The 15,442-nt window shown below is 44.8% G+C and overlaps 1 protein-coding gene across 3 annotated transcripts in view; it reads right to left on the bottom strand.

The window, feature by feature from the left end:
* Window positions 1–3,757: 3,757 nt before the first annotated feature.
* Window positions 3,758–15,442, bottom strand: part of LOC148473438 (neurabin-1-like) — a 115,929-nt gene continuing 104,244 nt past the window's right edge. For all 3 annotated transcript variants that reach the window (XM_088459599.1, XM_088459598.1, XM_088459600.1), the window contains exon 3: window positions 3,758–3,964. In XM_088459599.1, the coding sequence (XP_088315725.1) occupies window positions 3,866–3,964 (99 nt within the window). In that variant the 3' untranslated portion in view covers window positions 3,758–3,865. The remainder of the gene's footprint in view (window positions 3,965–15,442) is intronic.

Below are 15,442 nucleotides of genomic sequence, written 5' to 3'. Positions count from 1 at the left end.
TTGGGGGGGCTTAAAAGTTTTGCTATGGGGCCCACAAAGTTATAGTTACACCCCTGTTAGTAGGTGTGTGTTTGAGTGAGTGTCAGCTGGAAGTGGGGGAGAAAATATCATTATAGAAGTAAAAATACAGGGCCTGATTCAGCAAGGATCGCTGATGTGATGGTGGCAGCAGGCGCGTACGCAGTTCTGCTGCGAAATTATGCAAATGTCTGCGATCGCAATGCCGCCGCAGCACAACATAAAGACGCCCACTTCCCTTTATTCACATCCGTAATACCTAGCAAGTCTGCGAAAACATCGGTACCATCGAGTACCATCGGAGCCTCACGCATAATTAAGGCAGGTCAGACCTCACTCACAGACTGCTAAGCTTCCTGTCGGTATCTAAAGCTCAGGCTGCATATGCCGTCGCAGTGGATTAATTATGCGCGCCCCTGTAACGGTGGTCAAATGTACTGACACGCCTGCATTCGCTATACAACACCCCCCCCCGCCACCACCCACAAATGGCACTTCCTGTCAATCACACTGCGATGGGTCTGCGTACACACTGCGTTCTCATTCCCGATCGCAGTGGCTAGCTCACGCACTGCAATGCATACACATGTGCAGATCGCGAAAATCGGGCGACTGCATGCGTCTTAGCAATTGCGTTCCTTACTGAATCAGGCCCATAGAACGGATGTTGCATGTGCCAGCATAATTTGCTGATAAAGGAGGATTCAGCTACTAGTGTATGTTACACATTACCGGACTAATGAAATATTTAACTGAAAAGGACAAGATTCCCTGTAGTGTATCCGCTGCAAAAGGAGCAGCTTTATACACGGACAACATGTAACCTCAAACTAAATGTTATTCACAGCTCTGTATATTTCATTGTTTAATGTCTTTGACTTCCTACTGCAAACTTCAAAGCAGTTTTTTTTTTCATTTAGCCAAAGGATTTATTGGAGAGATTTTCTACTTACGTATCCCTACCTCACCCATCTTCCATGTTAAGGTGCCCATACGGATCGTCGCGATGCAGGGAAGCGATCGGAAATTTCCGATCGCCCATCGGAAATTTCCGATCACCCACCATCGATGTTCAGTGATCCGTCGCCGGACCGCTGACATTTGACATGTTAAATGTCAAAGATTTGACGATCGTGATCATTTTTTGATCGCGATCGTCAAAATCCAACATGTTGGATTTCTGCGATCCTGCGATGCCGGGTTGCAGCATCACAGGATCGCGGCAATCCATCGCTGATGTATGGGGCCCATTACAGGGACCCCCATCATGTGCTCGATGCCGTTGGGTAATTATTAGTAGTGGGCACCAGTCCAGGAAGGCTTCTGACGTATGAGTTGGTGGAGGAAAGAAGGGACATGAGGCACAGCTAGAAATGAAAGCTGCCTCCTGACTGGGCAATTATGCCAGTCACCCGATCAGGTGCCAACTGTCATTTCAACCCATTTGTGGGAACCTCCAGTGCTCTTAAAGGTGACCGAATCAGGGCATTCCTGCTGAACGTCTGGAGCCCATGCAACTTCATCATCCATTCACATTCGCCAATACGACTGGCAACTGCTGGAGTCTTTTGGGACCCATAACCACTATGATGTGTGGGCATTTACACCTAAAACTAGAAGTGTTGTGAGTACAGGTTGCATACACACTTTCTTCCCCCCTTATAAATATTACTGAATGATCCACCTGTGCTGAAGCAGGGAAATCATTGACATATTTGGAAGATACTGTTTACAATTAACAAGTTTTAGAAACATGTTGCTACCACAGTGATGTCACCGGTTCCTAATAAACTGATAGGCTGCATCCTTATGACACTTCCTGCCACAGTGATGTCACCAGTTCCTAATAAACTGATAGGCTGCATCCTTATGACACTTCCTGCCACAGTGATGTCACCGGTTCCCAATGAACTTATAGTCTCTATCTTTATGACATTTCCTACGACAGTGACGGTTTCCTCATGAACTAATAGGCTCTATCCTTATGATAAGAGCCATAAATCACTGTACAGGACGGCCAGCTGCCCAGGGCACAAACTTGAAGGGAGGCGCAGGGAAATAAAATGTTAGAACCAACAACAACTGAGTGCTTGGAGGACATCAAAATTCCTTCCTGTCCCAGTCATTTAACTTTGTAGTTACGACCCAGCTTATGACACTTCCTACTGCAGTGATGTCATCGGTTCTACAGGTCAACTCAACAGGGCGGGATGTACTAAAGGGGAAAATGCGGTGAAACCCCCAAAAACGCCTTAGATGCCTATGGGCTTCTTTCCGGGACACTCTCGCTGAGAGAGATCCAATCGGATCCCTCCCATCACCCCCTGCGGCCTGCGCAGAAGGACGCCAGAGGGACTGCTGGGTGTTAAACCTGGAACTCCATCTGTCTGGGGGCATGGCAAAGGACAGCTCTTATCGGGAAAGCTGTTCTTTACGATGTACACCACATTTCTAGGTACATACCACAGTAATCAACCACGGTATGTACCCGAAGAGAGGCGGGATGTACCGCATGGCGGATGTGTGCTTAGTACATCCCACCCATAGTGTGTAGGTTACAGCCGCACTTTAAAATTAATATATATTTTATCATGAAAACTTTATTTATTTATTTATTTTAAATATTCAGTAAAACATATGGAAGGATAGTATTCTATACAAACAACCATATGTGTCTGCATATCTGATGGGTGGGACTGTGGCAGCTGTTATATGTTCCAGATGGCAATGAAACCTCTTCTATAGTCTCAACTAGTGGGACACCCCTAAAATATGGGACTTGTGTACACAATAACCGCTTCACAAAACACATACTGTACTGCTTTTAAGATAATGTTCCAGTATATTTTATGTTGCAGTCAGAACGTCAGGTTTTGCTTAGGTTAATCATTTAATGAATCTGATATTTATTCAATTTAAAAGGAATAGGGGTAAGAACAATGACCACTTAGAAAGGGTCACCACTAGTAATACACTGCAGGCGAGTAAATCATTGTCCTTCTGTTGCTCTGACTAATGGGTCTTTAGAGTGAGACGGCAAATCTTTCCCTAAGGAACTGCAGCACGCGGGAACCTTTCCTATACAATTACTGCAAACACAGGCCGGGCTACCAGTCCTAAATCTGAATAACCAAGCTGCTTCCTGTAATCTGCAATGCAGATTTCTGCTTCTGCCAATCTGACGCTGTGCACAATCCCTCCTTTTGAAATGATATATCGTGCACAGGACTGCGCTGATTGTTCTCTGTTACTTATTGACGAATCGAATCCAGGACCTCACAGACTGACACAGCCATTCTCGCTCAGTGTCTGCTGCTGGCACTAATGCATATTTAAACATTGGTGTAATCAATTGTGTAATAAAAATGTCCCTTTTCATGGCCTTCCATATGGCGCTACGCCGCTGTGCAGCACAGCCCGTCCACAAAACATCACCCCCTTTCAGTCCCAAGTGGCTTTTCTCTATCTGTTCACCATGCAGCTGCGTGAAAGAAGATCATTTGCCCACACTTTAGCATTATAAACGCACCCCCTCCGCCGTACCAAGTGCTTGTGGATAAAAATAAAACGAAACAAAGGAGTTTTTGACTATCAGGAACATTTTAAGGACATATAGGAGGTGTTTTAATTATACGGTTGCAGACAGGGACTTGATTTAATCACATTATAAAGGTCGCTGCACAAGAACATACTTGACTACAAGCAGATATTTTTAGCATTTTACAGCTGTAACGTGATGGCGCACTGTGTGTAGGGTACAGCTCTGTATGGCTGAGCAATTACGGCTTATGGGCAGGTGTGCCATAGTTCTCGGGCAGATTGTCACAGTTCCTCGTGTGCAGAATGTTTACTCGGCTTCTCTCGAGGTTTGTAGATTAGTGCGCTGTCCTGTTCTAGTCCTGTTCCACACAGATACACAGTGATAATAGCTGCGGCAGATTCCATTCTGTAAAGTACAAATTTCCGCGGTTATTTGTGCTATTCCTTAAGTGACCTTGTCATTTTGCTATTTAGTTTATATATTGTTTGTGGCACAAAACACTGTGTTTGGATTTGTTTTGATTAAAATGAACAATTCTTTTTGTTCTTATTTATTTATTTTTTTTGTTTTATTTCTTTTTAATACCTTGTTGTGTGATTTATTTCTTGGGGAGCAGTTTTGTCCCAAACAGACAGACAGACAGACAGACACACACACACACACACACACACAGACATACATACACACATATTTTGGCTACAGTAAACGTTGTTAGAAAAGGGGGAATTGGTAGCAGCGAGGACCCAACCAACGCAGACTCCTGTTGCATGTTCTGAGGAGGACGAGTACAGGGGAGAGTGTATCCATTTTGATCAATGAAGTAATCGGTGCAGGAACGATTATTTGTAAAGTACGTTTTATGGATTTATGCAAGGGACTCAGGGTGGCAAAGTTCTCAGCTCTGGAGGCCCATTAATTCAGTACCCAGATCCCCATACCATTATTTGGAATGACCCTCCTCCTCAAATAGAGGCACCAACCCTTTGTTGACCAGTCTTGGTGCTGGTTGTGAACATAACCTTGGACCGCTCACTGCTGGTTTCCCTGTTATAGTGGTAACAAGCCCACTCTTGCTGCGGACTGCTTATATCATTTATAGGGGGGCTATGGTGGACTTTTTTGTTTGTTACTTATTGGTATTTCATTAAACGGCAACAATGGTAACAAAAAACAATCACTTCAAAAAAACTGGTCAGTTTGACACCTTTCACCTATTTTTAGTATTATAATTTATTATTTACATAGTGCCACCAAATTGTGGCCCCCATACACTAGAGGCGGATTGTCGCAATCCTGCGATTCTGAGATGCCGGGTTGGAGGATCAGTGAAATCCAACATGTTGGATTTCTCTGATTTGCCGATCACAATCAAAATCTGATCGTGATTTGCAAATTGGTGGAAATGTAACATTAATTTTACCGATCCTCCGGCAGATCTCGTAACATCGATGGTTGCAGGTTGGCATTTCCGACTGGCGAATTCGCAGTTCCAATCCGATCGCAGGATCGCTGTCACCTAGTGTATGGACCCCTTTGCGCAGCGCTGTGCAGCTAATACATGTCATTCATTCATTTTTATCTTTTTTAAAAGGGGACTCATTGCTGTCAATTCAAACAGCACTCTGTGTCCCACTCCCTATGTAAAGAGTGCAGGTTTCACAACATTCCAGCGTAGCTGCTCATTATTCGCACTGACAGTTCAAACTCAATTTTAATCTAAGTAAACAACAGGTTGGTCCTATTCTAATTGTTTTACAGCAGCCCTGATGTGACAGCTATCACATGTAAAGCTCTATGCCAATAAACCCACATTTTTACTGTAACATACCTGCAGATACAGGAAAGAAATAGTGATTGATGTGTTAAACGCATACAGACTTATGTACCCGAGAGCCGGTGATCACAGCGATAAAAAATCCTTTATTTACCCGGTTGACCAATAAAATTGCGTTGAGTTATACTTCCTGGTAATACTGGCTGACAGTGGCGACAGGACTTGGGTGTCCAATTACAATTTACACACACACACGCACACACACACACACACGGGTTAAAAAATTAATAACAAATACAAAATAGTAAAATAAAAGTATTTGGATACATTTACTGTATATTAAGAAAAAATGCTTTACTTTAATAGATAGTGATAGAGGGGACAGCTGGCTTTCTCTTGTGACTGATGCACAGTTGAATGCAAATTGTTCATTAATGTGTACACAGAAGTAAATGCATATGTATTTTCTCTGCGCCCGGGTCACCTCCATCTGTACGCTGGCTTCCTCTTTAGTGCAAAAGATCTGCCCGAAAAATTGTCATAATTACAACATAAAGCCTGCAGTTCCATCCACGCACCAAGGGGGTATATTTACTAAAGTGAGAGTTTTTACAAGTGGAGATGTTGCCCATAGCAACCAATCAGATTGTAGCTATTATCTTCTAGAAGGTGCTAGTTAAATGTTAAGGAGAATCTGATTGGTTGCTATGGGCAACATCTCCACTTCTAAAAACTCTCACTTTAGTAGTTATACCCCCAACTCTGAACTTTGCCCACGTGTCATTGCACCATTTCCACCCAGTTGCATTCCGTCTCCCGTAGATGGTTACGTTCGGGTCTTGAGAATGCATAGTGCAAAACCACAGTGAAACGCAAAAAACATACACAAAATCGCCTTGCGTTTCACTGTGCCTCAGCTCCTATTTGTTCAACTATTAAAACCTCTATCGTCCTAGGTTCTGCTTAAACTTATCACACTATAACCATAATAAATAAAGACACGGACAACCAGATTGCCAATTCAAAATGGTCAACTTTTTTTTATTATAAATCAGGAGTATGGTGGCAAAGGAGGGACGGCCTAAGTGAAAGAGTCGGTGTATGTGTGGTAATTTCAAAATAAGACTCAACATAAGAGGAATGGCCCAAGATCCAGCCCAACCTCACCACCAACTCAAGAGGGGGGGAAAGTGGCCAACTGCCACCCTCTCTCGGGACTACATACAGGAAGGATAGTGCCCAACTGCCCACCCTACCCATCCCCAACTTCAGGTACCCTGACAGGCTGTCACCCCGCTTGATCAAGGAGCCCACCTGGACCAGTGATACTCCAGGGTACTTACAAATAGTCCACACACCAACCAGGCCCTCCCACCCACAAAGTTGACACCAGGGACGGGAGGGCGGGTTAACGTCTTTGAGCAAATGGAGCCACCCAATTCTGAGTCCTGAAATAAGATGAGCGAGGACCGCCCATCACACCATAATCCTTCACACCTCATTGGCTAATGCCATAAAGTCGAGTCATAAGCTCCTCCCCTCAGTGCTCCTTCCACCCAGACCCATGCCTTAAAGTGTTATGACACTATGGTCATATAAAATGCCTTCTGTTAACTTCCCTATTTGATGTCCTGAAGCATCACCTGCAGGGATTGGGAATAGTTTGCAGGCCCTTAGTGCTCCCTCTAGCTTGTTTTAGCCCCGGTAAATCAGCCTGCCCTGAGACTTCCCCACCCGCAGCCCCCACAGCATCTATTCACCGTGAGGGGAGAGTTTGGGGGAAGCCCAGCACCTCCACCCAGTGTGACAAATTGGAGGCATATACCAAGGACACACCACGAACGGCCACACTCCCTTTTCGGCAAGCACATAGACTCCCTGCCCGCAGTGTAGCGGAAACACTAGGCCTTGGAGGTGCATCCTGATGATGACTGGTATTATACCAGTGGTATATCTCTGGTGTATCTCAGGAAATCTTTATCCAAGTTTTAAATCACAGCCCCAAGTCACAATGCAAACTGCAGATGCGAAGAAGTGATTTGAAGAAGACAGAAAGGTATAAAAATCCAGACATAGATATTTCTTCCAATTCACCTAGAACAGACTTTACTGAAGTCAATATTCCTTGTTGCCCTGCACCCGCTATGAGCAACCTTTTGTAAACTTCATAACGCGGCATGTGTCCTGACTGAATGGTAATTAGGACAAGATGCTGCTATCTGTACAGGCTGATTGCAATAAGCACCCGTACCCCAATAAAGTGGCGAATATATCCGCAATCAGTAAAGGATCTCCAATAAGCAGCTGATCTGTAATCATCAGATAATCTGCATTTCAATGTGCAATCCAAGAGAACTTTAACATTTGGTAAAAATTAACTATGGAACTGGTGAAGCGAATGAAAACATTTTAAGGCTTAACGCACACACCAGTAACAGAACTCAATGAACTGTGTGCTGGGAGGTGACTGGCAACAATTACTCTGCAAGGTCTGAATTGCTGTGAGCAGTACAGTGGCACAGTGGCTAGCATTGCTGCCTCACAGAAGTGGGGCAATGGGTTTGATTCCAGCCAGGGCTGATTTATGTGGAGTTTGTATGTTCTCCCCAATGTGGTAGGGATTATACAGCCATGGCCAAAACTTTTGAGAATGACACAAGTATTGGTTTTCACAAAGTCTGCTGCTTTAGTGTTTATGATGGCAATTTGCATATACTCCAGAATGTCATGAAGAGTGATCAGATGAATTGAAATGAATTGCCATGACAATGAACGTAATCCCAAAAACAACATTTCTACTGCATTTCAGCCCTGCCACAAAAGGACCAGCTGACATCATGTAAGTGATTCTCTCGCTAACACAGATGAGAGTGTTGATGAAGACAAGGCCGGAGATCACTCTGTCATGCCGATTGAGTTAGAATAACAGACTGGAAGCTTTAAAAGGAGGGTGGAGCTTCAAATCATTGTTCTTCGTCTGTTATCCATGGTTACCTGCAAGGAAACATGTGCAGTCATCATTGCTTTGCACAAAAAGGGCTTCACAGGCAAGGATATTGCTGCTAGTAAGATTGCACCTAAATCAACCATTTAATGGATCATCAAGAACTTCATGAGAGGTTCAATAGTTGTGAAGAAGGCTTCAAGGCGCCCAAGAATGTCCAGCAAGCGCCAGTATGTCTCCTAAAGTTGATTCAGCTGCGGGATCAGGGCATCACCAGTTCAGAGCTTGCTCAGGAATGGCAGCAGGTAGGTGTGAGTGCATCTTCACGTACAGTGAGGCGAAGACTTTTGGAGAACGGCCCGGTGTCAAGAAGGGCAGCAAAGAAGCCACTTCTCTCCAGGAAAAACATCAGGGACAGACAGACAAGTTGTGTTACATGGAATCAACACTTCCACTTAAAGCATATTAGAGAATTAAATCATTTCTGGGTTTGCTTTCAAAACCGTGGCCCATGTATATTTGTTTCAATTCAACTTTTACATTACATTTAATTCACCCGTCACTGGAAATACCCACATTAATAAGTGACTTACTTTTAGCAGAGCACAAAGAAAAATAGATTCTATCCCTACCATTAAAGCAAATCAGAGGTTATTCAGCGTTCTGCACTTTTTGTTATACCTGAGGATTATCCCTAAGCATAATGCGGGCAATTAAGGGATCTACTTAGCAATAGCGAAATACGTTTGTGCAAAACCGTATATACCCAACTGCCCCCAACAAAAATACACAATGTACTAAAATGTAACTCTTTCATCACAGCAAAATAATTTGTTTTAAACACGTCATTTCTATTTTACCTCAAAGTTATCTCTCCCTCGTAGCACTAAAGCTGACCTCGTACATTATGTCTTGTGGACTGGCCAGTCTGGTGTTAGTAAAAGTTTGAACGTTCAGAAAAGTCACTGACAGTTTAGAACTCCCATAAACAGCCGTTACCAATCACACTGTAGACCAGAGTTGGATCGCTGGCAGCCTCGGACGCATAGGAGCGTGTTTTTATTGTTCTGCGTCTAAGTCGCACTGCGCATCTGTGCTGTAGGATGGGCTATGCGCCCCTGTCATTATTGGCGCTGCTGTCTACAAGATAGCACGCTGATATACTAGGCAAATGACCATTCCGACAGCTGCTGCTATCGATTTTGACAGCTGCAGCTGTCGTTCCCCTATCACCACAGCAGGGGCAGCACTGTTCCTGGCTACGGCGGCTGCCTGGCTTGCAAGATCTTGCGCATGACCCGCGGAGTCGGACAGTATGCGGGACACAGCATTTCAGCACTAGGCTGATGTGCTGTGGGCTCTGACAGGTATCGCTGTAAGGGGAATTTTTCACTCCCCCACTCAGGCAGATGAGATGTTCTTACATCACGACGGTACTGCAAAGAGGAAGAGTTATAACGGCATGATGCGTGCCGCTATAATACATCTCCCCCATGGTTACTGAAAATTCCCTCCATAAACAGCACTCACATCATTTTTAAGCAAATACTGTAACTGGGGACCCCATGTGACCAGTTTGTATAGTCTATCATTGCCACTCCATAAGGTTGCTCCATACTCCCAATGTTCCTGTTTGGGGAATCAGTCATTAGCGTTTTGCATTTCAAATTTCCAGCAGCAAAAACTGAGACTGCGCTGGTAAAAATAGGGACCCATATGATCCCTATCCTACAGTCCACCTGAGGAGCGCTATTGTACACTGTAAACGCTGCATTGAGCAGGCACTCGTACAAGATATGTTTCGGTTACATGAGCGCTATCAGAGCCTGATTGAGGCCCTACAGACCCTACATAAGACACATGTTTGGGGCCCCATTCTCCCCTGTTTGAAAAAAAAGGACAGAATAGTTTAGTGTAATCCGGGCCCATCAGTGTTCACAGAGCGTATGGGCACCACTTGTATATAAGAGGGGGTACAACCACATTTACCATTCACTGACAGGTGTCACTAAAGGAGCCCAAGAATGTGGCATTTCTCAGGCATAAATACAGTACATGTGTGTAGTACTAGGTTAGAGAAAAGCGTTATTATTAATTATCGTTCAAGCACACCCAAGTCACGCTCCGCTGAGACTGCTGAAAACCCTCCTGTACAGTTCAGGCGTTGTCTAGACATGATGTTTTTGGGATAGGCGGATAACTGTCCAAACCTACGATGGTCAGGTCTGCAAACTCTGCATGCCTGACATCATTATATTCAGAAATGTTCCATTCACTCAAAGAGAAAAGAGTTTCCAGTTACACTGGTTTTTGCCAATAAACAGATCAGATGGTCTAATCTGTACACTTATACAGCACAGACATGGCTCTCTGGTTCTTCATAAATACCTGCAAATGTCTACTGCAAAGTCATTCACTCTTCTGTTACTTTCTACAGTGCGGGTTCCCGACAGCCAGAATCCCGACAACCATAGGGAAGAACAGTAAGTCTCACCCTAACCCCTTACCTAACCCTCCCTCCCCGGTGCCTAACCCTAACCTACCTCCCTAGTGCCTAAGCCTAACCTCCCCCCCGCCCCCGCGCACCCTAATCCTATCCCTCCCTCCTCCCCGGTGCCTAACCCTAACCCTCCCCCAGTGCTTTACCCTAACCCTGCAACATAACCTCCCCTAACACCCCGATACTTACCTTCTGGATTCCGGCGGTTGGGATACTGGTACCACGCCAGATTGCCGAATACATCCCGTACAGTACATCTCCCTCCAGGCTACTGCACACCTACTACAAATACAATACAGTTACTCTACTATTAATTCAATGTCACTAGTATCGTTACACTTATCTACTGGTTGTGCAGCTTCCCTTTACTGTATATTTCCTTTCAAAGCCCTGTTTATGCACTATGCACTCTCTATACTTCATCTCAGGATAAACCCACCTGAGCATTCAGTTATGGGTATAATAACCACGTGTAACTGGATGGTAATAACTTCTCCCAAGATTTATAGGGGAGATTTATCAAAGCTTCTAAATAGTGGGAGCGTTGGCCATAGCAGCCAATCTATCTGTCATATATCAAATACAGTCTATAAAATGGTAGCTAGAATCTGATTGCTATGGACACCGTCACTTGTCGTCACTGGACTCACCTTGCATCTGCCCACCTGGTCTTTTCCCCGATATCCTGAACACCAGTCCCCAGGTAAGTAGCCTCAGAGGGCAAGGTTTTACTTAGAGCAGAGTTTCCCAAACTCAGTACTCAAGGCACCCTAACAGTCCAGGTTTTAAGGATATCCATGCTTGACTGAGGTACTAATTAAGGGGTCTATGTACCTTGGATGGAGATAAAGTGGCTGGAGATGGGGCAGATGTATTAAACTCTGGGATCAATTGGAGAGTGATAAACAACCAACCAATCAGCTCCTAACTGTCATGTTACAGGCTGTATTTGAAATATGACAGTTAGGAGCTGAGTGGCTGGTCATTTATTACTCTCCATGGACTTTATCACTTCCCAAAGCTTAATACATCTGCCCCAAAATACCTAGCAATCAGCTCCCAACTATCTTTTTTCCAAACACAGCCTGTGACATGGCAGTTAGGAGCTGATTGGCTGGTACTTTATCTCTGTTCACTTTATCTCCATCCAAGGCTTAGAAAATGGACATGTTTGTCACCTGGACTTAAGCATGGATATCCTTAAAACCTGGACTGTAAGGGTCCTATGTGGACCAGGTTTGGAAACTACTGACTTGGGGTATTACACCCAAAACTAAAAGGGGGGGGGGGGAATTTGTCAAACCTTTTAAAGAGGCAAGTGGAGAAGTTGCCCATAGCAGCCAATCAGATTAGCTCTCATTTATCTTGTACATTCTATAAAATGACAGCTAGAACCTGATTGGTTGGGTAACATCTCCACTTGTCCTCTTTAGGAGCTGTGCTACATCTCCCCAAAGTTATGTGGTTTTGGTGGAATTACCCCTTTAATAAATGACGTGTTCCACCTTTAATATCTGCTCTCTATTGTTTTAGAATATACTTGGGAGGCTGCTCCACAGTCCTGCAGCAGAGACCACGCTGAGAGCAACAGCTGGAACCCAAACAAAGGCAAATAATATGGTTTAGATTCCCGATCTTTCAGGGACAACGTATAGCTCTGTATGTAGAAAATTAATACTTAAAGAGCTTTCACAAAAGCAGTAAAGCGCCGTATTAATAAATAATGCACCAGGAAAACAGATCACACATAAGAATTACTTCAAGACGTTAGTATGTAGATTGCTTCTATTTATACTCCTTACTACATCATTGTACGGATGAACATCTCAGTGCAGCAAGCAGGGGGATTATATCCTTTCACTGAACTGACAACGTGCGCAAGGAAATCGTATGACCACAGGAAATCTCCAGTTAATTTGAACAAACACTTATAGGTTAGCAAATTAATTTAGTGAATTCTCGGGGCGGCAAAGACCATACAATGCCTAATGGTTTGTGTATACTGAAGTAGGTTACTTGCGTACAGACAAATACATTACATCATGCCCCTCTAAAGCAGGACTTCTTTACCTTTTATTTATCTTCAACATAAACTATGGGGTCTTTGCGTGGCTGTCCGTGTGGGTGGGGGGTGCCTGGTTCGGCATGCACACACATTAATGTGATAAATCACTGACGTGGTATATATATGACTCTCTCCTCTTCCCTTTGTGCCCAAATGCTCCATCACCTCAATGATCTCATTTCAATAATCTGGCCCTCCAGAAGGAACTCTTGTTTATGCAATGCTCTGCATCACCATGCGCTAAGCTAGGCGCACCAGTCTGCCCGCTACGTACTTTGTACGAAATGCTGCCATCTTGCCCCTTTAAGCTTATGCACCGTGGTGCACTTGCACACGTCGCAGGGCCTAGATTATGGAAGGGGGAGATGTATCAAACCTTCGAAAGAGAACAAGTGCAAGTATTGCCCAGATATTGAACTTGGAATAAGTAATCATTTAAAGGAGTAATTCCACCGAAAATAAAATAGTTACTTTTGGGTGCAATACGTAGAATTGGGTCACCAAAGGCTACTACCTGGCAGGTTACCTGCCCTCTTGCACACCCGCTGCTGCTCATCTGTCTCCCACAGGCCATATGTTATCTGCGGTCAACATACTGTCTAACGGAAACAAGACCTGGTAGGCAGGAGCGACGAGAGTCCACTGATGTCTGCGGGATTCTCCTGAGCAGCTGGTGTTAGTTATCTACGGACGAGATTAAACAAACCTTCTAAAGAGAACAAGTGGAGGTGTTCACCACAGTAATCAATCAGGATCCCGGTGCTGATAATGCTGGCGGTCAGAATCCCGGCAGTATAATCCTGGCGGTGAAAATCCAGACGCATGCAGGTATTATAAACCTTTCCCTAACCCTAACCCACCTTTCCTGCAGCCTAACCCTAACCCTCCCCTCCCACAGCCTAACTGTTCTGTCCCCACCCCTTTTCCCCCGCAGCCTATCCCTAACCCTGCACCTTGTGCTGAACGCCGACTTCTAACTCTAACCCTAATACTCACCGTCAGGATCGCAGGCGGCGCCGGGATTCTGACTGTTATCGGGATTCCAGAGCCGGTATTCTGTGCGCCGACATTGTCTGCGCTGGGATGGTGACTACATCCCATTTTATAGAATGCACTAGATAAATGATAGCTAGAATCTGATTGGTTGGTAAGTTTTACACCTCCACTTGCCCTCTTTAGAAGGTTGATACATATCCATCCAAATGCGGTATTGATCTACCATTGGTAATTTGAAACCAGTTGGATATGATATGCCGACATCGGAAGCGCGATGGAGTGAAATCCCGGCAGGGGTGGTAAGTACCTTAACCCTCCCCCTCTCTAACCCTCCCTTGGTGGTTCCTAACCCTAACCTCCCCGGGGGGTGCCCAACTCTAACCTTCCCCTGGTGGTGCCTAACCCTAAACCCCCCTTCCCACACCCTGAACCTGACCCTTACCGGGGGGGTGCCTAGCCCTATTCTTTCCCCAGGGGTGCCTAAACCTAATCCTTCCATCCCGGGCTAATTATCATACTTACCTGCCTTCTTACCTTCGGGATGGTGGGGGTCAGGAATGTCGACGTCGGTATCCTGATCCCCTTCGGGATATTTCATCGTTGGCATTATGCCGGACGTCGGGATTCCGGCGTCGGTATATCGATGCCCGGGATCCCGTCCGCCGGCATATTCAACATATCCCGTTTAAAACACTTGCTCTCTGGAAATGTGCTGTGTGAACTGGTTGATTAATACACAAATACTGGGCCAGTCACAGGTCTGATTCAGCAGTGTTGGGAATCTGCGCAAGCGCATGACCCGTTTTGCAGGCCAGAATTTCTTTAGGTTGACGGAGATTTCCTGGCCTCTTCTTCTCAACTGTGGCGGCCGGCTGCGTGACCTCATGGGTCACCTTACCTTGCCGATGTTACGCAGATTATCCAATGTTGCACTGGACAACGCAGCTCAGATAAGTAATGCATAGGAGGCGTGATGCCCACTGCTGCATTACCATATCTGCAAGGATCGCAATTACAAAGCTGCCTGCGTGCATACATCATATATCTATAGCCTGCGTGCATACATCATATATCTATAGCCTGCATGCATACATCATATATATATAGCCTGCGTGCATTACATCATATATATATAGCCTGCATGCATAGCCTGCGTGCATTACATCATATATCTATAGCCTGTGTGCATTACATCATATATCTATAGCCTGCGTGCATTACATCATATATCTATAGCCTGCGTGCAATACATCATATATCTATAGCCTGCGTGCATTACATCATATATATATAGCCTGCATGCATAGCCTGCGTGCATTACATCATATATCTATAGCCTGTGTGCATTACATCATATATCTATAGCCGGCGTGCATTACATCATATATCTATAGCCGGCGTGCATTACATCATATATCTATAGCCTGCGTGCAGCTTTGCATTTACGATCCTTGCTGACTCAGGCCCACAGTCTGCTTTCTATGCTTCTTGACCCTTATAAAATTGCTATGTCCTATGGGTAGGGGAGGGGAAACAACCTTAATGTAGATGGTAGGTATATCCAATAGCCTCAAAAACAAATAACAACCTTGGTGGTGCAAAGC

Source organism: Taudactylus pleione, unplaced genomic scaffold (assembly GCF_031769625.1).
Source record: "Taudactylus pleione unplaced genomic scaffold, aTauple2 ptg000916l, whole genome shotgun sequence".
In the NCBI taxonomy this organism is placed as follows: domain Eukaryota; kingdom Metazoa; phylum Chordata; class Amphibia; order Anura; family Myobatrachidae; genus Taudactylus; species Taudactylus pleione.
This window is presented reverse-complemented; position numbering and strand designations above follow the sequence as displayed.